This window comes from Ursus americanus, chromosome X (genome assembly GCF_024610735.1).
Source record: "Ursus americanus isolate L20-20 chromosome X, mUrsAme1.1.p, whole genome shotgun sequence".
NCBI classification, from domain to species: Eukaryota; Metazoa; Chordata; class Mammalia; order Carnivora; family Ursidae; genus Ursus; species Ursus americanus.
In genome coordinates this window covers 35,777,510-35,798,784 of record NC_142164.1, presented here as the reverse complement: position 1 = coordinate 35,798,784, position 21,275 = coordinate 35,777,510, and the positions used below count along the sequence as shown (strand labels likewise).

The following is a 21,275-nucleotide window of genomic DNA, read 5'->3' as shown; positions in this document are numbered from 1 at the left end:
TTTATTTTTTTATTTGTTAGAGTGAGCAAGAGCGAGAGAGTGTGAGTGAGCACAGGCAGGGGGAACGGCAGGCAGAGGGAGAAGAAGGCTCCTCACCGAGCAAGGAGCCCAATGCAGGGCTTGATTCCAGGACCCTGGGATCATGACCTGAGCCGAAGGCAGACGCTTCACCGACTGAGCCCTCCCAGGCATCCCATCTTGTTTAATTTTCTTTGTAGCATTTAAAACTCCCTAAAATTATATGAAGTAATTTTTTGTTTAAATGTTTATTTTCTGTCCATCCCCACTAGAATGTAAGCCCTAGGAGAGCAGAGACATACAGCTACTCTGTACCTGGCACATGATAGGCACTGGATAATACTTGTTGAATAAATGAATGAACACTTATTAACTATTACTATTACTGTTATCAATGGATTAAAGTCTAGAAGACTCCAGTCTCATTGATAATTGCCCGGCCAGTAGGAGGCAGAGTGGGGTTAGTCATTTTGAAGGTTGTGCTCTGCCTACACTGGCCTGACTCTCACGGAGCCTCCTTCAGAGCTGTTTGGGCAACATGCACATGGCCCTTTTCAACCAGTTACATGGCTCTTCTTGTACCATCCTAGGTAACTTCCATGATTCTTCCAGCATCACATTGCTTGTGAGCTAGCCTAGAAGGAAGAAATTTGCTTTTTGTTTGATGAAAATAAGTGCCAGTTGTTGAAGCATTTGAGAATCAAAAGTAAGATGAGAGCCTGGAGGTCAGGGGACAGGTTGGCACAAGAACCGGAATATGGCAAGTCAGACTTAGCGCACAATCCGAATTTCTAGGAGAGTCTAAAAGTCAGGGCCAGGCAATACAGTGCGTTGCAGAGCCAGGCCGAGGATTAAAAATGGGAAAGAAATGGGGCTCAGGTGTCTGGTTCTACCAAGGGGGCACAACCAGGATGTGGCAGGGTCCATCGGAGATCAGGGCAGGTGGGAGGCCAGCAATGGCACAAGCAGCTAGCCAATAGCTGGAGAGCAGAAGCCAGGGTGGGTGTGGTTCAGAAAAACAGGAGCTACAGCAAATCGGAATGGTAGTTTGAAAAACCAGGGTCTCTGGAAGTTGAATGACCTCGAGTATAGAAAACATTCAATAAGGGGCACCTGGGTTGCTCAGTTGGTTTAGTGTCTGCCTTTGGCTCAGGTCATGATCTCAGGGTCCTGGGATCAAGCCCCACATCGGGCTCCCTGCCCAGCAGGGAGTCTGCTTCTCCCTCTCCCTCTCCCTCTGCCCCTGCTTGTGCTCTCTCTCTCTCTCAAATAAATAAATAAGAATCTTTAATAAAAAAAATGCAACAGTTAATGCTTGAGTGTAGAACTTACTACTAGCTGTTCCAATGACTGATACAAAGATTCCCTAAAAGTGAAAGTTCACACATTTAAAATCTTCCTTCAACTGTGGTGATATTCTAGTCAGGGAGATTCTATATGTATAATTGTACAAGATAGAAAAAAAAGGTGGAAAGATTGTTCCTCAGTTTTCATAGTTCATACTGAGAATGCCTTCAATATGGTGCATAAAATGTCGGAACATGGCCTGGCCACTAGGAGAACCTGGCTTGTTGAAAGCTTTCTTCATCTTTACCTACCCAGGTAAAATGGGTGACTGACATATGGGGTAGATAAGAGCATTCTAGTGATACCTCTGTAGGAAGCCCTGTGGCTTCTAGGCTAGGTTGAATTTACAGGGAAAGGGCCACTCCCTAGAGCAGTGGGCATTACCTGGTGGCCAGGTCCATAATAAAATCATCACAGATCACAGGGATGGCAAGGGATGTTGACCAAACCCCAGAATCCTAATGCTGAAGGAATATCTTTTTGATTTTAAAGAATATGATTTTAAAGAAAATAATCTATTTTTATTTAGCAGAGAGTAAACAAACATATGCTAGCTCAAGAAGGGGCACAAAGTGAGGATACAAACACTCAAGAAGACTTGATACTGAATATATGGAAGACAAATCCATCCCAGCTGGTTAAGGGGGAACTTGAGCATGTTGCGAGCCATCCACAAATAGACCACAAAGCTAAGAGGGGCACAGTGGAATAAAGAGAGCAACTGCAGTCCTCTGGACACTTTCTGAAAGTCTCATCTCTGAGATGGGAAGTTCATCTTTCGAAAGGCAGAAGGACTATGGACAGGGCTTACCCCGCTGGACTTAATTCAGACCAGTGAAGAACGGGAGGGTAAACCGAAATAGAAAGGCTCCTTGGGTGAAAGCAGTGATGTCATCCTGGATTTCACATGCCCATTCTGCAGTTCCCCAGACTTGCAGTTTCTTATTCCATCATACATTTCATAAGCTTCTGACTCTGGATGGAATGCTCCTGCCATGCTCCCAAATTCTAGCCTCCCTTTTCATCCTGTCTCCTTCTCTTGCCACCTCTTGTTTGTCCTGCTCTGCCTCCTTTCCTACGAGGTTGGGTTAGATGCTTCTCTTTTGTTCTCCCATAGCACTTTAGCCTGATTCCACAAAGGCATATATCACGCTCCAGCGATAGTATAGGGGAGTGGCTAAGAGCAAACTTTAGACTCCTCCCCTTATTAACTATTTGACTTTGGAAAACTTAACCTTTAAACTTCAAGTTTCTTCATCTCTAAAATAGTTTATTGGAAGGATAAATACTAATTGCTAACATTTACTGTGCCCTTATTACGTGCCAGGCACTATGCTAAGTGCTTTGCATGTCTTGTAGTGTTTGATTCTCAGAATAACCCTGTGAAATAGCTACATTATTTTATTTTTTTCAGATGAGAAACTAGAGCACAGAGTGGTCACACTGGTAGGAAGTGGCAAAAGTAGGATTTGCACCAGGCTCTTCTGATCCTGGAGCCCACATGCTTAACTACTTTTCTCTATTACATAAGATACCATCTATAACGCAGTGGACACAGTGTTTGGTATAAACATTAAAAATGGCAGCTATTCTAATTGTTTACACTTCATATTCTTCATTAGACTATGAACTTCTTGAGGATAAGGATGCCATCTTAGTATCCTCATTGGCTGGCATGTAGCAGTTGCTGAATACATGTTCGTTGAATAAAACTGTTAAAGATGATGGAAGAAGCACACAACTAAGAAGAGTACAGATAATTGGTGCCATCCTGTGATAAGATAGCAGGAAGGCTATGCATTTAAAATAGGGGGAAAAACAAGAGACAATCAACAACAATATTTAAAACCTGGCCAGAAACATAAAGAACCTTTGACAGGGACTGAGTTTGTATCCATGTAAATAAGATGGGGAAATACGGGCTGAATGCTGGGTAGAGAAGTCACCACTGATTAAGTAGGGATAGCCACAAACTAATGGAGTTGGTCTACAAGGAGGTCCCAAGTGACCTGCTGTGTCACTGCTATGACCTGCTATGGCTTGGCATGTATTCGTGATTATAGCAACTTTATACAACAAGTTTTGTGTAACTTCACAAAATTAGTCTTGCACCTGTATCCCTGGATAAAAGCACAGACTACAGCTTGTGTGCCTGGATTGAAATCCTGACTCTGCCACTTATCATCTGTGTGACTGGAGGCAGCCTGTATAACTGCTTTGTACCCTAATTTCTCTATCTGTAAAATGGGTAATAATAATAACACCTACCTCATAACATGGTTGTGAGGATTAAATGAGTTAATTCATGTAAGGCTCATTTTGTACTAGTGCTTAGACCTAACACTCAGTAAATGTTAGATACTTTTATGATTATTCTTAACCTTTACATTTCTTTATTGTCTTTAGAGATTGTCATCCATTTGCATACCTAGTTGTACATAGTTGCAATCATAGCATGTATAATTTTTGTGTTTTTAAGAGTTACACATTTGGGTTATGTTACTTTTTGTGTATGTATAGAATCTTCACATGTATCATTTTAATAGTTGCCCAATATATACCACCCAGTGAATATCAAGCCCGTCTGACATTTTTATCAATGCTTTGGATAAGAATAGATGGCAAGCTTCTAAGATCTTCAGATGACACAAGACTGGGAGGGATAGCTAATACACGGGATGACAGGATCAAGATTCAGAAAGGTTTCAACAGCATGGAGCAATGGGCTGGAACTAACAAGATGAAATTTAATAGGGATCAATGTAGAGCTTTGCTCTTGGGCCAAGTGCCCAAATTCAGGATGAGGGATGTAGGAGAAATGCCAAGGATTTTCTCTGACAGCAAGCTAAAAGTGGATCAGCAGAGTGACACTGTGTTAAATGCTTTGCATGTGTTGTAATACTTGATTCTCAGATCTTCAGTATGGCCAGATACTTCAGCCATATGAGGGGGGCAGTACAGAAGTAAATCTTCTGGAATTGAGGATAGGATGGGCATGTTGAAAATCATTATGTCTTAGGCTTCTGTGGTAGGTACAAGGCTTGCTAAAGTGGGGTAATCTCAGTCTGGCAGGTGAAAGAGCCAACAATGGCTACCATACAAGTTATATTGTCATGGAGATGTGCTTAGAATGCTGTGGGCAACAAACACGCAAGGAGCCTGTAACTGAGAGTGGGGTTAGAATGGGTAAGAAGAGACTTAGAAGAGCAGGTAATTTTTCAGCAGAGGCTTGAAAGATGGGTTAGAGTTTTCCAGGCTGGCCAGGTGGGGATGGGCATTCCAGGCAGGCAGAGGGAATGGTGTGGGATGTGCAAAGGCCCATAGGGCCAAGATGCTCTCCTGTAGTAGGAAAGAACAAGATGTTGCCAATGGGGAAGAGGAGTGAGAGGCTGGAGAGGTGGGGTCCAGGTTATCAAGGCCCTGTGTGCTGTGGTAAAGAGATGCATTTTACACTGGAGAAGATTTCAGTACCTGGCAGGCATGAAGCTGGGTGGTGAGAAGATTAGACTGGTATTTAGAAAGAAACATCTGTGAGGCAGGTGGGAAATTATTTGGAAGAGAGAGAAGGCTGGAAGCAGGGAGACGAATGTGTGGGTGAGTGGGTGGGTGGGTAAGTGGGTGGGTGGGTGGGTGTGTGTGTGCGCATGCGCCCACGTGCGCGCACACACGCATGCACGTGCGCGCACACACGCATGCACGTGCGCGCGCCCACACATGCACGTGCGCGCGCCCACGCATGCACGTGGGCGCGCCCACGCATGCACGCACGCACGCCCACGCATGCACGCACACGCACCACACGCATGCACGCATGCGCGCGCGCACACTACACGCATGCACGCATGAGCGCACACACACGCATGCGCGCGCACATGCGTAAAGGCTAAATTCAGGAGCTACTTTCGAAGTTCAACTGGCAGGGCTTCGTGAGAGACTGGACGAGTTGCGTGAGGAAGAAGGTAAGAGTCTTAGATGACTCTTTGGATTCTGGCTGGTGTCATTTAATAAGATAAGGAATTAAAGGGGAAATAGGTTTGGGGTGGGGATATGGAGATAATGGAATTTAGCAGTGGACATTTTATTTTTGAGACGCCCGTGACGCAGCCATGTGCGTTTAGGAGTCATCTGGAATTGAGGGCTGGAACCGCAGAAAGAGAGGTAAGACCAGCAAGTTAGCTTCTTGCCACTTCCACCGTATTTCTGTCAGAGGTCTCATGCCCTCAGAATGCTGATGCCTTCCCAGTTGCTTCTCTCAGTAGTAAATGAAGACCAGGTGTCCCCAGGGTGGAATACTACACTTAAAACTGCCAGTAGTACCATCACGTGGTTGTCAGCAAGGACAGTGAGGTCCTCCTGAACTGTGTGCCTGGAAAAAATATCTTTTTTTTTAAGCCAAAGAATAGCAAAGGCGTAACTGGAGAATCAGAAGGAAAATGATGGCAATAAGCCGAAGGCATAGTTTATGTCCGGTATATAAATAAGCTTGCTTTCTTTTTTCCTGAAAAGTTGAGTTTTTCTGATGCTCTGACCAAATAGTGTGTATTTTAGGAGGTATTATAAATGCCTGAGTTGAGTTGTTTAAAAGAAAACATAAAGCTGAGTCAGACCTCTATGGAGGAAAAAAATCAACACCTAGAAGAAAAGTTGAGGTAACATTACTGCTGATTTGGCTCCAGCATGACAATGCTTCTTTATACCTAATGCCCAAGGTATAATTTTGTGTACGCCAGGTACCCATTCTTGTCAATTGTCCCTGCTGGGAGCAAAATGTTAGTTGGCAACAGGGGTGTTAATAATGACTATACAAACTTGCAAGGAGGCATTTCATAAACTTCTTCAGCAGAGTTTACATGAAAGGGTAATTGGGAGGGGACCTGACCTCCTGGAAGGCAGTTCGTATTCAGGTGTTCAGTTCTGTTACACACTTTGATTGAACAAAGGCAGCCTCCTGGTGCTCAAGCTACTACAGAATTGCTCTTCATATTGAAAACAGGTTGATAGGAGTTCTGCCTCTAGAGGAATGCCGGAGAAGAAGCAGAGCCTAGCCAAGAGGCACTAGCACGGTGACCGGCTGCCGTTACACACTCCTGGTTGGCTTCACCAAAAAACCCACTATCTTCTTGTCAACCCATTTGGCCTCTTTTTCCTTTCCCGTGAGTCTGATTTTCCGATGCGAGATTTTCCCAAGTTCTGGGAAGAGAGGCAGGGGGTGTGGCCAGTGGAGGGAGTGGGTGCTGTAAAATGGGCAATGGAGTGAGCCAACATTTTTCAAACTCTGTTCATTGGTACGTCATCCTGGCCAATACATTTGGGGTAATCTCTCCTTACATCGTGGATTCACAATGAAACATCTCTGAGAAGACCTGCAGTGAAGAAATCTTTTAAAATTTGTCCTCGCCTTTCCAAAAGTCAATGGATCATAAATCCTGTTTCTATATTTCTTAACAGCCCCGTGAACTGTGGTCGTTCGTAACCCATTTTAGAAAATGCTGCTAGAAACAAATAATATGGGTAGGCTATATAGCATTGTTTTTTCCCCTCTTTATTGGTGCAGCTTGCGGGTGAGCGGAAACTCCTTTTTTCCCCTGGCCTTTGTTATTCTTTTTAAAGATTTTATTTATTTTTTTGACAGAAGGAGAGAGAGACAGCAAGTGAGAGAGGGAACACAAGCAGGGGGAGTGGGAGAGGAAGAAGCAGGCTCCCAGAAGAGCAGGGAGCCCGATGCGGGGCTCGATCCCAGGACCCTGGGATCAGGTCCTGAGCCGAAGGCAGATGCTTAACGACTGAGCCACCCAGGCACCCCTCCCCTGGCCTTTGTTATTGAACACATTTCTAGAACGTCTCAGTTCACTGAATTGCCTTAGCTTATAGGGTTAGGGGGAAAAATGTATCTTAGTTTAATGACTAAAACCCTCCCATGACCTTGGGGTCATTACCGTGAATACCAGTGATGAGTGGCACTTTCCAGAACTGGGGGGTTGAGATGGACAAATTATAGGACATTGAGTCTAGGGTAAGCCCAGGACCTCTCCTGGAATCTAACAAATTTCCTATCGTGTGCTTATTTTCTTCTCATTTGTTTCCTCTAACAGTGATTTGTCAGAAAATAAAAGCCATCTTGGAGGCTTGAAGGTCCTAAAGAAGTAGACGTTGAGTTTACCAAGAAAAGGTAGGGAAATCCCATGTGTCTGGAGGCAGTGGTCTCATGGGCAACCTCATGAGCTGTCTCCTTATGTCCCAAGTGGGAAAAGGAGACATTTCTGACAGTGCTAAGGGCCCTAAATTAATCCCAGAAGGTGAACTCATTCTAATCTTGCCTTCAGCCTGTCCCCTCTGTAGCTGACTCCTGTGAAAAGGGGTGCAGGTGTCACTGGGAGGTGCTCACAGGCTTTTATTGTAAGCCCCGTCTATGCTCTACTTTGGGCTATGGCACAGAGAATTTGTCCCTCCCAGCACTCAGCTTCTATTCCACACTGTGTGGACTCAGGCAATCTTACTGGTTCTTGTGAAACATTCCTAATTAATATTGCTTGAAGGTGGATTTGCATGCCTTCTGTCTTACAACACTAGGTAGGAGAAGCACTCCTCAGTCAGATATAATGTCTATCCCTACAATGCAATCAGGCAAAAGGGATGCAACCACTTTGCATAAAGCCTGTTCAAACACACCAGGTCTCCTACAAACTTTTACCTTAGTTCCATCAACTCTTATGTTCCTACCTCCAGTCTCTATTAGGATTTCATTGACAGGCTTTGGTTTTATAATACTAGGTAGGGGAAGTTTTTCCCAGCCAGACATAATATTCATTCCCATAAAAATATTTAGGTAAAGGAGACAACAGCATTTTTACATTAAGCCTGCTCAAACATTCCACCTTTCATGATCCTATCAACCCTTACATTTTTATTTTTCTTATTTCTTTTTAAATAAGCTCTACACCCAACATGGGGCTTGAACTCATGGCCCTGAGATCAAGAGTCACGTGCTCTATGTACTGAGCCAGCCAGGCATCCCTACCCTTACATTTTTATATTTTCTCAATCTGATTGTAGCCTGAGTCAGGGTGTCACCAAGGGGTTTTGGTACCACAGTTAGGAGGAGTTCTGTGTGAATGAGTTCGGAAACTTCTTTTCTACCCTCTGACCACTTTACCCATTCTTGTGCAGAAGTCTTTGGGTCCCCAGCCAGAGTTTGAGCCAAGGGACCCTGGCCTTTTTGTCAATGTGTAACTTGATTAATCTGTCCAAAGACTGCCGCAAATGATTGCTGGTCAGGTTTCTCATTGTGATTTTTGCCTGCTGGCTTTTTAAAGTTCTCCAAACTGGGATAAATAGAGTAGACTTGTTTTAGGCCCTTTGATGTTGGGGGACCAGCACAGAGTACCTTTGGCCCCCCAACCTTGGACAGTGTTGTATTAAAATCTTTACTTTAACCCTATCAAAGTCTGTTTTATTCATCTCAGTTCTTAATAACCATCTAAAGATTTTCCATCCTGTGGGATGAGTCCTGGGACTCCTTCCTCTCTGTTTCCTCTTTGTTTTGCTCCTTTCAATATTTGCTTTATTCACCGTATTCCTTAATAACTGTTTAAAAGCTTCTACCTGTGTGGACTCTTGCTATTCTATTGTTACAATTAACTAACGTTTTTATTAAGACCCATGAGAGAAAGCTGAGACATCAAATTGGCAAAGGCTTCCCGGAGTGTTTTTTGGTTTTGCAGCAATGAGGTTATGTGGGGCACCCATGTGAAAGAGGCCCCTTAACCAGAGCATTTACCATGACCTGGGTAAGGGCATATTCATCAGGCATATATCTCAGTCATCTTAAAGCCAATTCCACGTAACTTGCAAAGGAAGCATGTCAGCAGCTCCATCGGGGGTATTCCACTTGGTATTGATAGGGGGAATTGAGAAGTCCTCCTTCTCAGGGTAAACAGACCCTACAGTGGCTTTTATCCAGTTAACTGGGCTGGTCATTCCCTTAGGAGTAACCTCCTTCGTATCTGGATCACATACAGCCATCTGTGATTGTTCAGTCACAAGCTGTGGATCCCGTACCAACCCAAACATGCCCTTCCACTCCACAGTATTCAAAATCAAAGGCACAGCTCCTAAATTAGTTACTCTCATAATTTATTTTAGTAAAGGGGCTTCAAGAAGCCGATGATACTGATCCACAAAATGAAAACAATTCCTTCACACTGTACTCTCTGGTTTCAGTAGTTTCTTGATTTTGCCCTCCCCCACATTGACCACCTTCTTGGTGACCAGATGTCTTAGAGGGACCTTCTGTTGTCCCTGTACAATTTTTACCTTGGGGGGGGTGACTTTGAGTCTGGTGGCCCAAACTCAGACTGACCCAAATCTGAGTTTGGTTTAGCATCAAGGCCCAAGCCAGCACTTCCTTTTAATTTCATTTTAGCTATTATGGATAATAACCGAGGGATTGTATGTTTAGCATGGTTCTTATTATTTTGCATTTCCTTATATATCCAATGAGCTAATTCCTCAAGAGTTGGGTTTACTACTGAAGTGGTTCAGAACAAGGCTCCCCAAAGTATACCATTTGGTATGTGAACTATTTTGAGCTGAAGGCAATCAAGACCCAGAGGACTCAAGAGAAATTTTCACCCCTCCTTTAACTACCTAGAAGATTTAAATTGGAAAAATTTCCCGAAATGATAGTTTTTACCAGAGATGAATTTTATCTAAATGACCCATCTGTATGGCAGGGCAAACACCTAATTGCCAGACATCTGTTGTTGTTCTTGTCCTGTGATCACCCTTTGAAGCCCCAGGCCTATATTCATCCCATTCCTTAGCTCAGGATGGCATATATACCTCATTTTACCTTTCTGTCTTTGAACCTCTCATATATGTGGGGTTTCCATACAAACAAAATTAAATTTGATTTTCTCCTGTTTATCTGTCTCATATCAATTTAATTCTTAGACCAGCTGGAAAAACCTTTGAAGGGTGGAAGAAACATTTTCATCTCCAAAACTACCATTTCTAAAGTCCACTGGTAATTTTTACCTTTAGTAGTGGATCACAGTGCAGCTGCAGTTTCATACTGTGAGTGACTAGGTAGCTATCCAGGGATCAAAGGTTCATCATCCCCTGCCCTTCTATCATTTCTCTTCCCAAACCACACGTTTCCGTGAGTCAGGGCTCTTTTAGCAAATTCCATTTCTCTGATGCCAACTGAGGGCTTCTGAACCCAACATGTGGATGTGGGGAGGATTTCCCCCCACATCACCGATTCTCCAACACTAGCTGGGTGTCCTGTAATTCAATGCAATTCTGACACTACTGGGCGATAATGTTAGATTCTGTGGATTTCAGGGCTCAGTCCCCACAAGACTACCCTCTTTCCCCCACTTCAGATGTCGGTTAAAAGTTCAGGTTGTTACCTGTGCTTCTGACTAACGGGTTATAGATCAAGGGTTCCCACAACCTTCTCTTTGGGTCCAGTTAATTTGCTAGAGTGGCTTACAGGACACAGAGAAACATTTCATTTACTAGATTATCAGTTTATCATAAAAGGATATAATTCAGGAACAGCCAGGTGAAAGAGATGCATAGAACAAAGTAATAGGAGAAAGGTGCAGAACTTCCATGCCTTCTCCAGACACCCCATTGTCCCCAAATCCCCGTGTGTTCACCAATCTGGAAGCTCTCCAAAGCCTGTCCTTTTCGATTTTTGTGGAGGCTTCATTGCATAGTCATGATTGATTAGACTCATTGGCCACTGGTGATTAAACTCAGTCTTCAGCTCCTCTCCCCTCCCTGATGGTTGAGGGGTGGGACTGAATATTTCAACCCTTTAGTCACATGGTTGATTCCCCTAGCAACCAGCCTCCATCCTTAGGTGGGGGTCCAAAAGTGACCTTCTTACAACAAAAGACACCTTTGTCACTCTTGGCCCTTAGGAAATTCCAAGGCTTTTAGGAGCTATGTGCCAGAAACAAGAAGGCCAAATACATGTTCTTATTATATGTCACCATATCCCAGACTACATTAAAATATTCTTGCATCCCTCCTTGTTCTTTGTTTTTGATTCAGAATAGTGAAGTTAGGTTTGGTAATCACTTGTTTAGAGGAATAGCCTTGCTCTTTCATTTCCTTGGTTAGTGATGCTTTTTTGAGTGAAAAATTATTTACCCCCTTCCCACAAATACCTTTAAAAATATGAGATGCTACCAAAATTGTTCAGAACTAGCTCTTTAGGTGAGTTCCTGAGAGCCCATTGTGTGTTTGTCTCTTTCCTCTCTCCTCTAACTGCTTCCTTTCTTAGTCTTCTATAGTGAGAAGTACCTCCCTCCACTTCAGACCCTTCGGGTTGATCCATAAGTGAGCTTTGTGTGCACTGTCAAGAAACAATGATAAAGCTGTGGACTGAAAATAGAGCAAAGAAGGAGAAAGCAGAAAAAAGCCAAAGAGAAGGGGGGCTCTTACGTGGAGAAGGCATTATTCTGTTTCTCACATCGGATTCCCTTGCAGTTGTTTGGCTCATCGATCGCTCTGGTCTCATAATAAAAGTAAAGCTGGTTCAATCCATTGGCAAAAGCCAGCAGTACTAGGCAGTAGATAAAGAGGAATTTGAGGATATCAAGCAGCATGCGCCCCAAAGAGATCTGCAGAGGCCCTAAGTGGGAGTTGGCTGTGAACAGGGATATGAGACGCAACGAACTTAAAATGTTGGATATTGCAAAGAGTGCTTCTGCAATCAGGGTCGGGTGCCACATTTCCCATTCTTCCCTTGGACGAGAACCGTTATACTGTAAGAAATAAGTGCACAAGATGAGAGGTACAGTGAGCATTTATAAAACTTTTTCCTCTTTTCTTCTGTCTAGCACCCAAATAAAGCCACCACCAAAGTAAGCATCAAGCTTTCATTTATACAACAGGCCCTGTGCATGGCACTGTTTGTCTTCCCTCCCCATCCAATCAATATATGATGCTAGTAACTCTTTTCCTCCCACCCTCACCCAAATATATTCCCTGCATATACACAGAGAAAAATGGATTTTGGAGCAATCATCTGGAGCAACCACCTGTGGTTTATCCACAGAGATTTTCTGTGAGTTTATCAGATTGTTGCGGAGTGCCACTGGAACAGAGCTGTTGGTATGCCCAAGGTAGTGGGGAGAAATTACTCTGCTTCCTAATGAGGTTTCAAATCAGATTTACCTCCCCAATCCCCATTTTCTTCTGAGCACCACAGATGACTTGTAGTTGCTGAAGGACAAGGGATAGGTTCGGCCTCCTCAGTGTGCAGTGTTCATCCTGACTTCCTTGCTGACTTGCAGTTTGGGGCTGCTAGAGCAACCTTAGAGGGTCATTACTCAGTTTTCTGCTGAATTTTAGCAGTCTGTAATGTGTTTCATACTATTACAAATAGCATGTCAACCTTTCAGGTAGTGAATTTAGTCCTGCTCCACATGGCGGTGCAGGCATGTATTTTATAGTTCCTTTGACAGCCCTACAAGTTCAGATGTCCTTCTAGTACACACGAAGAGCCAGGGGGATGAAGGAGGGGAAGAGCCAGTATTTCTGGGGTTGGTTGCCCATTTTTCAGCCCTATCCTGGATTTCTAGCTCCTGGAACATTGGGAGCAGCTTTATAGAAAGATGGTTTCATTGTGAGACCTTAAGTCTGATTTGGGCTTTGTCAACTTAAAACTGCTTGTATCTCTCCATTTCACCATAGAATGAGGATAATATCTACTCCTATCCACTGCACAGGTTTGTGATTATGTATCCATATGTGAGAGAGTGTGTACTCCATAAGGAGAGATGTTATGGAAATATGAGAATTTGCTTATTACCTTCCCCAAGACAGAAGTAGATTTTGCCTGGAATTCAATCCAAAGCATATTGCCTTGAGCTCTCATCTAAATATCACAATTTCTTAGGACTGAATGTAAACAACTTTTCTGAGAAAATGTTGCATTGGGGGCCAAATTATATTGTTAGCATTTCTAAACTCTGCTTCAGTTCCAACAACTGACAAAACTGGTGTTGTTAAAATCATTTGTGTGTATCCAATATTCTTCACTGTCAGAGGAGTTGGGAGAAACCTTGCCACACTTGTGCTTCTGTTTCAGATGAACTTTAGGTGGCTAATCCGTTTTATACATTCTTGGCCACATCTTATATCTCTACATTTTTCCTTCCCCAAACAACAACAACAAAAACACCCCACATTGGCTGCATTGCTGGGAGGGGTGGGCATTGTCATGCCTGTTTTACAAGTGGAGGAACTGAAATCCAGATAGGCAGAGTGACTTGCTTCAGATCACACAAGTTGGTGGAAGAGCCAGGACTAAAATTGCGATCTCCATACACTCAGTCTGGCATTATCTCTATTAAATGTTCACTCAAATGATAGTTGATATCACAGCACATATGTTAGTTGGGTCTTTAAAAGCTCTGAGCTCTGTGTGAGAGATGGAGACTACTGGTAATAAAACCGACCTATGTTTTAAAACTAGAAATTATCAACTGGAACATGCGCAGCTCATAATTCAGGATTTTCTTCCTCCACAATAGCAGCTGTAAGCACAGGGAAGTCTGCTGCCTGGGGTCAGTGAGTCTGGATTTGCAGAACATTCAGAAGTGTGAAAAAGGATTCTTACCGCAAATCTGTGTTTTGCATCTATACCTTTGGAGGAAGATATTATGGAATATGAGAGCAGGGAAGAAACTTGGAGTTCATTTAGCATCAAGGTTAGCAAACTTTTTCTGTCAAGGGCCAGACAGTAGATATTTTTGGCTTGGTGGGTTATATGGTCCCTGTCACAACTACTCAACTCTTCCTTGTAGAACTAACAGAGAATAAGTGAACAAATGGATATGGCAGCAGGCCAGATTTTGTCTGCAGACCATAGTTTGATGGCCCCTGGTCTAACACAAGTGGTTTGCAAATTGTGTTCCTTGAAGCCTGAAGGTTCAGTAGAGGCATCTGGTAGCCACTCTGGGAGCCAAAGAAGAGGCCTGGACGATTGATTCCTCAATCCAAATTCAATCTTTGAGTTCTTTAACATATTGAAGTTCCAAATAAGTTTTAACTTCAAGATACGGTTTCATGGAAAAAATTTAAAGGTTGACAGCTACTGATCTAGTCCAATCTGCTTATTTTTCAGAAGCAGAATCTCAGGCTCAGGGCGGTAGAAGGATGACCTATGGTCATCGAGCTTGGGTCAGAGCAAGGATTACATTCAGGTTTCCTGACTCTTGAGTTAGGCAAGAGTCTAGGAGGCCAGTGATTTTTCATATATTCTTTGAGATAGAATGCAGACTGAAAATTGGCCTCCATGTCTTTCAAAGGGGTATAAATTGTACTCTGTCAGTTCAGAAACAAAATATGAAGAGGCCAGCCTAAGGTAGAGACTTAATAATAATAAGGATGGAATGGGGGGCGCCTGGGTGGCTCAGTCATTAAGCGTCTGCCTTTGGCTCAGGGCGTGATCCCGGTGTTCTGGGATCGAGCCCCACATCAGGCTCCTCTGCTAGGAGCCTGCTTCTTCCTCTCCCACTCCCCCTGCTTGTCTCTCTCTCACTAGCTGTCTCTCTCACTGGCTGTCTCTGTGTCAAATAAATAAATAAAATCTTAAAAAAAAAAGGATGGAATGGGAGATTGTGTCTTCAGCCAAATACCGGCTGAAGAAAGGACCACAACTCAATGGGTATCAAAGTTCAGATTTAGTTTGAATGTATGGTGGGATAAATCTAGGTGGTACTACCCTAGAAGACACAAAGATAATTATTCTCCATTTGTAGGATTATCTGGGGGTTACTGAGGGCCAATCGTACATGTATTTGTTCCTTTCGAGTACTTTGGTATGTGCCTTTTGCTTTCTGTTGTTGCAGATCATGTTCAGTGGAGTATATATATTGTTGACTATTGTTTTTTCTTTAATAAAGGATCTTCTGTAAGTGCAGCTTATCCCATGGCATTTCTGTACTGCCTTAGTACAGCAGTGATCAGAAATGTTTCAAGGGGCCTGGGGACCAGCTTTTGTGGCTTTAACTCATAGAGGTTGTCTCAGCCTACGTGGAGAAGTTCATCTCAGACTAGTGTGCGTCTGTGGATGAGTGGACCAGACTGACCATTTGCAATTTCTCATTGCAAATCCAAATCTGCATGTGACATGTCTTGCTTCATAAATTCTCTTTTTTTTTTTTTGAGAAGAACTCCAACTTTTTGGCAAATGTCTCCTTTGGTTAAGTGTTTATCAGTTGAGGGGCATTTATTCAGCTTAGCATAGCTGATTTATCCTTCCACTGTGTGATGGGGAAGTTCTAGCTCCTTGGAATCCTTGCCAGTGAAATTGGATAGGTTATAAAATTAGCTAATGTTGGGAATTTATAGACACATGTTTATATCTCTAGGAGTAAATCCTTTTCTTGATCGTTTATTCTAAACTTTCCTGTTTAATCAAAACCCACCAATTTCTAGATTGATAATCTATTGTCCCTCCTGTGTATAAATACCATTTCCAAAGGAAGAGGTGTTTTTTTTTTTTTAAGGCAAACAGTGTTACTTAGTCAGCAGAGTGCCAGAATCACATGGATTTCATCCAGGCACATTAACCAGAGAGATTCAAACATTTTCCTCACCAGCTTTTTCTTGTAAAGAAGTTGTAAGTATGTGTTAAACGATCACCACAAGTATAAGGCATACTCTTAGGCTTCTTTCAAAAATGTTTCATGACTGCATTCAATATTCATGCTCCATATAACTAACTCCCAAGATTTTCAAATATATGCAATATGCATATTAGGGATATAAAAATAAGTTGTTGGAGATTTGGGGGATAGCCATATTCCCATTCTAAAACTCCTTAATGTGGGAGTTAGTGCCAAAAAGCATGACTGACTAGACAATCTTGGAGACTGAATTGTCAGCTTTTCCTCTTGCTGGAGAAGTTCAACTCAGGGTAGAAGGAGCCATCCATTCTATCATCTAATGAGCACCAAATCTGAACTCAGAGCCTGGGACTACCCCATATGAGATGTTGGACATGAGGCTATTTTTCAAGATATTTTTTAGGCTGTACACTGTGGGGGGAAAAGCTTTAAGAGTGTGTGTGTGTGTGTGTGTTCATTATCTGAATTGGTAGAGAGGCATAGGTTGAGTGATACTCAAAGAGCTGGATTTATAAACAGCTTGAATGACCATTCTGGTGCTGGAAGTAATGAGGGAGGCAGAGATGATTAAAGATCTCTGTCTCCTGCAGTGAAGTTTCTAGGGTTCCGCTACCTGTCATATGAAGAACACATGAGGGAAGTGTGAATACTTAGCTTTGAGAAGAGTCAACTCAGCAAGTTAGGGAGAGTGGCTTCACACTGGAAGCACTATTCAGAAAAAGGAACAGCTTTGTTCTGTTCGACCCCACAGGGAAGAAGGATTATTAATGGATGTGTCGCAGGGAAAATAATATTAGAAAAAAACAGAAAGTAGCACTTTTTAATGAAGTGACAAGAGTTGAGAGAGGTTTTTGGAGATTGTGAATTCAGTGCGTTTTCTGTCCCTGACCTATGGAAGCATCGGTGGACTATCTTCTTGGCAAGGATATTGTAGAGAGGATTTAAACACTGACTGGGTGGGTGGGTGGCTGAAGACCCTTCTACTGTCAGAGTTTAAGAAGCTAAAGATTCATTTGTAAATTGCTGTATTCTTCACTTAGGTGAAAACTACTTACAAACTATTGAAAGTATCTTTATTTATATGGTACTTTCCTGCATGGATTTGACTGTCAACGGCACTTTTCCCTTAAACTCTTCATGCTCCACATGCTAAAACTTAATGTAACCCAAATCATTGCTTAAGAAAAATGACAAACATTCCAAGTTACCTTGACATAGGCAACAATCTTCAAGGAAATGGTTGCCAGGTAAAGTGAGTTCATTGCAAAATCCATCAGGTTCCACCAGTCATGGATATATTCAGTAAATCCACCATCCCACATTTCCTTAATCTCCCCCCAAATGAAACCTAAAGAATGGAGGCAAGAGGTTTATTTCTAGACAGGGTCAACATCAAACAGGATTCCCCTGAGTAAAGACAGGCAGAAACAATGAATGAATTGAGATCACTGGAGTGAAGCCCCCGGAGATGGTAATAATAATGTACCTCTTTTTCTTTCCTCAGTCACCTCTCAGTTGTGGACTTGCCAAACCTGGTAGGCTTTACCTGAAGATGCTCGTATGTTATACTTTTCTGGATGCTACTCACTTTTAGCATTGTGATTATAGTTAGTGGAATGCTGTTGCAATTTTGGGTGCTTGATTCTACCCTCTTCCCATTTTGAAGTAGGAAATTTATTAAATTTCATTAATAAACTAATGAGGTCAATATTACCCTATAGTCCTTAGTTTCCACCATGTGCTAGAGGGAAAACTCAGTAAGTTTTGAGGTGAGCTAGCTGACCACCAACTGAATTACTGGATGTTGAGGCTGACGCTAGGCAATGGGGCTGAAAATAATTTAGAATCCTCTTTTCTTCTTTCTCCTCTCATTGTGTGGGGTTTTTTTGGAATTCTGCTTGATGACATAGTTGTTTCTTGAGAATTGGAATTGAGAAACCAGTAAAAAGTGTGGCTGGGGTCTAAGGCAGTGCTTCTCAGACTTTAAAGTGCATGTCAATCACCTGGGGATCATGTTGACATGCACATTCTGATTCCCTAGATCCAGGGTGGGACTTGAGATTCTGTATGTCTAACAAGTTCGCAGGTGATGATGCTGACACTGCTGATTTGGGAATTACAGTTTGAGTAGCAAGGATTTGGAGGATAGTAATGCATTGGAGGGTCCAATGTGATCTAACCATTCTTGGAGACTACTGGTAAAGTTACTTTTACCATGAATTGTGTGAATTTCCCAGGTTCCCTTCCAGATTGTGGAATCAGTAGTCATATAGGATGTGGACCCTGAATAAGTACTGGGATTCTGTGGACTAGCCACAAGAAAGCAACAGGTACAATGCTCTTTAGTTACAGGAAGGGCATTGAATAGACTGATTAACACTTGCTCTGCCTAACTTACCTGAAACCCATTCTGATTGATATTTGGCTTCCCTTCTAAACCAACTGACAGACAATTTCCTGTTCTTGAAGATTTTAGGTTAGCAGAAATAAGCCCTGGGTTCACTGCCAATCTCTCTGTGGGCCATGTAATACTATGAGACTGGGGTCTGGGGAAGAAGGAACCACATTTCTGAGACTCCCAATAAAGGTCTTCCCACAGCACAAAAAGAAGATGTCTTAATTCAGGGCCAGTCCCTCTGCCTGTTCCAGTATTTTCTTTAAACAGGAGCAGCAGGAAATCTGGCCATAGCTTCTGGTTTCTTTGACTCACCAAGAACCCAAGGCAATATCATCCATTCCACGACAGTTGGGGGAGGCCCCTGTACATGAAGGTCTGTCCTGACGATGTGCTGAGAAGCCAGGAGGAGCATGAAGAGGAAGGTCAGATATGACGCTGTGTGGCAGATAAACTTGATAAAGGGTTTTTTGATGAACAGCCCAAGGTTGCTCCTGGGTGAGATCAGATAAGCTATAGACAGCATGGGAAACAGGAACCCAATGGTCATGCAGGTAAGCAGCTTGACTACCCAGTGTTTCCGTCGCCATCCAGGGAAGCCGTCATACCACAGGGTGGCAAGTAACTGTTGGCAATTAGGCTGAGCAACAAACTGGGAAAAAAGAGAACAAGTTAGGCATCTTGGACGTCCAGGGGGAAGTCTACATTCATAATACCTCTGCTAGTTTACAGCCAGCTGAATGGCCAATCCCCAGAAGAGGCCCGTTTTCCAGGTTTCCATGAATGAATCTAATCCCAGAGACAATTCTACATGTCAGGCTATGAGACTGGATTTTCCTTAGGGTTATTTGTTTCATATATTAGGCAGAATCACTCTGTTGGGTTTGTGCTTTGGCATGCTTCCCTAATCTTCTTCCCATCATCTTAAGGAAATGGTTCCCAAACCTTGGCTCTCCATCACAATCATCCAGTGAACATTAAAAGATTCAGATTCCCAGGTCACACCAAAGACTGACTAAATGAGCATCTCTGGGGAGTAGAGCCTAGGCAGCTGTTTTACAAAGTTCTTCTGGGAATATCCATGTCTCTTAGCAGAGAATCATGGGGATATTTTATTTCAAATTTGTTCACTTTTACTCATTCCCTGAGCTTACGTGAGGTCATCAACAAATGTGTGCTGTTGGGGCAAACACAAACTGGCAGAGAATAAGCTCATGCCTGTGGCAATGGTTTAGAATAGAAATGAGTTCCCTACTTGATTGTGTCTCTTTTCCCCTTTGGTTTTGAGCACCTCTTGGTTGGCTAGCAGTGAATCAGCTTGCTGCTTTGCCATCTATTAACACCCTCCCAAGTCTGGGCATGCAGAAGAGGAAACAATATTTGGGGGCCCAAATTACAACACTGTGTACTAACCCAGCTGGGATTTTACTTAATGGCAATCTCCAAAGTGTCAGTGATTAATAGTTAAGGAATCATCGGCATTGCAAGTCATCATCAAGCTGCCACTTCCTGGTAAGCAACTCAATAGGGAGCTCAACTGTCAGTCGTGTTTTTAAGTACTGCCTATATTTCCCAGCTTCCCATGGGAAAGGTTAAACAGAGCTGTAACATATAGCTTAATAGGACAAAGGAAATAAAATTCTTCCATCACTTACCCAGCACCCGAGGTAGACTAGTTCCAACTTTACTGTTAGTATATCTGTGAAGGGCACTGGCTTCCCACCAAAACCATTTTGCTTTTCCTTGAGCACACAGCTGGACTACACCTTCCAGTCTCCCTTCCAGTGAGATGTGGCCACGTGACTAAGTTCTTAATAACGGGACTGCCGAGAAATGGTGGGTGGTACTTCCAGGCCCAGCTTATAGAGGTCTCCCATGTGTGTTCCTCCATGTTCTCTCCTGCTTCTGGCTGACTGGGGTGTGGTAACCCAGGATGACCTAGGAGTTTCTGTCAGCTTGTGTCTGTCAATGACCATATAGAGGAGAACTATCCTGCCAATACCTGTCTTGGACTGTTATATGACTGAGAGGATTCTAGTGTATTTGAGCCATTATATATTTGGTAGTCTAGACTACCCTAAAGCACTTTACTATTATACAACTATCAAAAATAAACTCTAGGGGGGCTTGGGTGGCCCAGCGGTTAAGCGTCTGCCTTCGGCTCAGGGCGTGATCCTGGCGTTCTGGGATCGAGCCCCACATCAGGCTCCTCTGCTGGGAGCCTGCTTCTTCCTCTCCCACTCCCCCTGCTTGTGTTCCCTCTCTCGCTGGCTGTCTCTATCTCTGTCGAATAATAATAAAAAAAAACTCTAAAAGGTTTTTATTATGTGATCTTACCTTCAAAGACACTTATGATCCCTTACATATCCTGTATCACACAGAAAGACACAATCCTATAGTCCCTTACTACTCTTCTTGGCACTATAGCCTATGCCAGAAGTTGGGTTGAAAAAGTCCTTAAAAAAGTACAGAAAAGTATAAGGGTAAAGCAAGATGTTTGGATGCAGTGGGAAGAGCACTGGGAGTGCACAATCTAGTGAGGGAGAAAGATGTATAAAGAGGCGGTAATTAAACAGTATAGTAAGGGCTTAAAGTTAAAATGGATATGAACAAAGCATAATGGGAGAAAAAAGGAGAGCAAATCTGGACTGCTCGGCCAAGGCTCCCTGGTGGAGGTGATACCTGAGTGGAGCATTACATGATGTGCAGAAGTTGGTGAAGTGTAGGGAAGGAAAGGGAGTTATGGAGAGGGTAAAGGGAGTGAACAGCCAAAGTACAGGAGATGACATGACTAAAGGCATCAAGGTTAAAAAACGTGACCTGTATGAGGAACGAGAGCAGTCTGGGGTTGGCTATAGCTT

General features: G+C 43.0%; 1 protein-coding gene across 1 annotated transcript in view; it reads right to left on the bottom strand.

Moving 5' to 3' along the window:
• Positions 1–21,275, bottom strand: part of TRPC5 (transient receptor potential cation channel subfamily C member 5) — a 141,293-nt gene that overhangs the window by 31,652 nt on the left and 88,366 nt on the right. The window contains exons 3-5 of the mRNA XM_087860260.1: positions 18,730–19,066; positions 17,228–17,367; positions 11,824–12,146 (exon numbers count right to left, since the gene is read on the bottom strand). Of these exons, the coding sequence (XP_087716386.1) occupies positions 11,824–12,146; positions 17,228–17,367; positions 18,730–19,066 (800 nt within the window). The remainder of the gene's footprint in view (positions 1–11,823; positions 12,147–17,227; positions 17,368–18,729; positions 19,067–21,275) is intronic.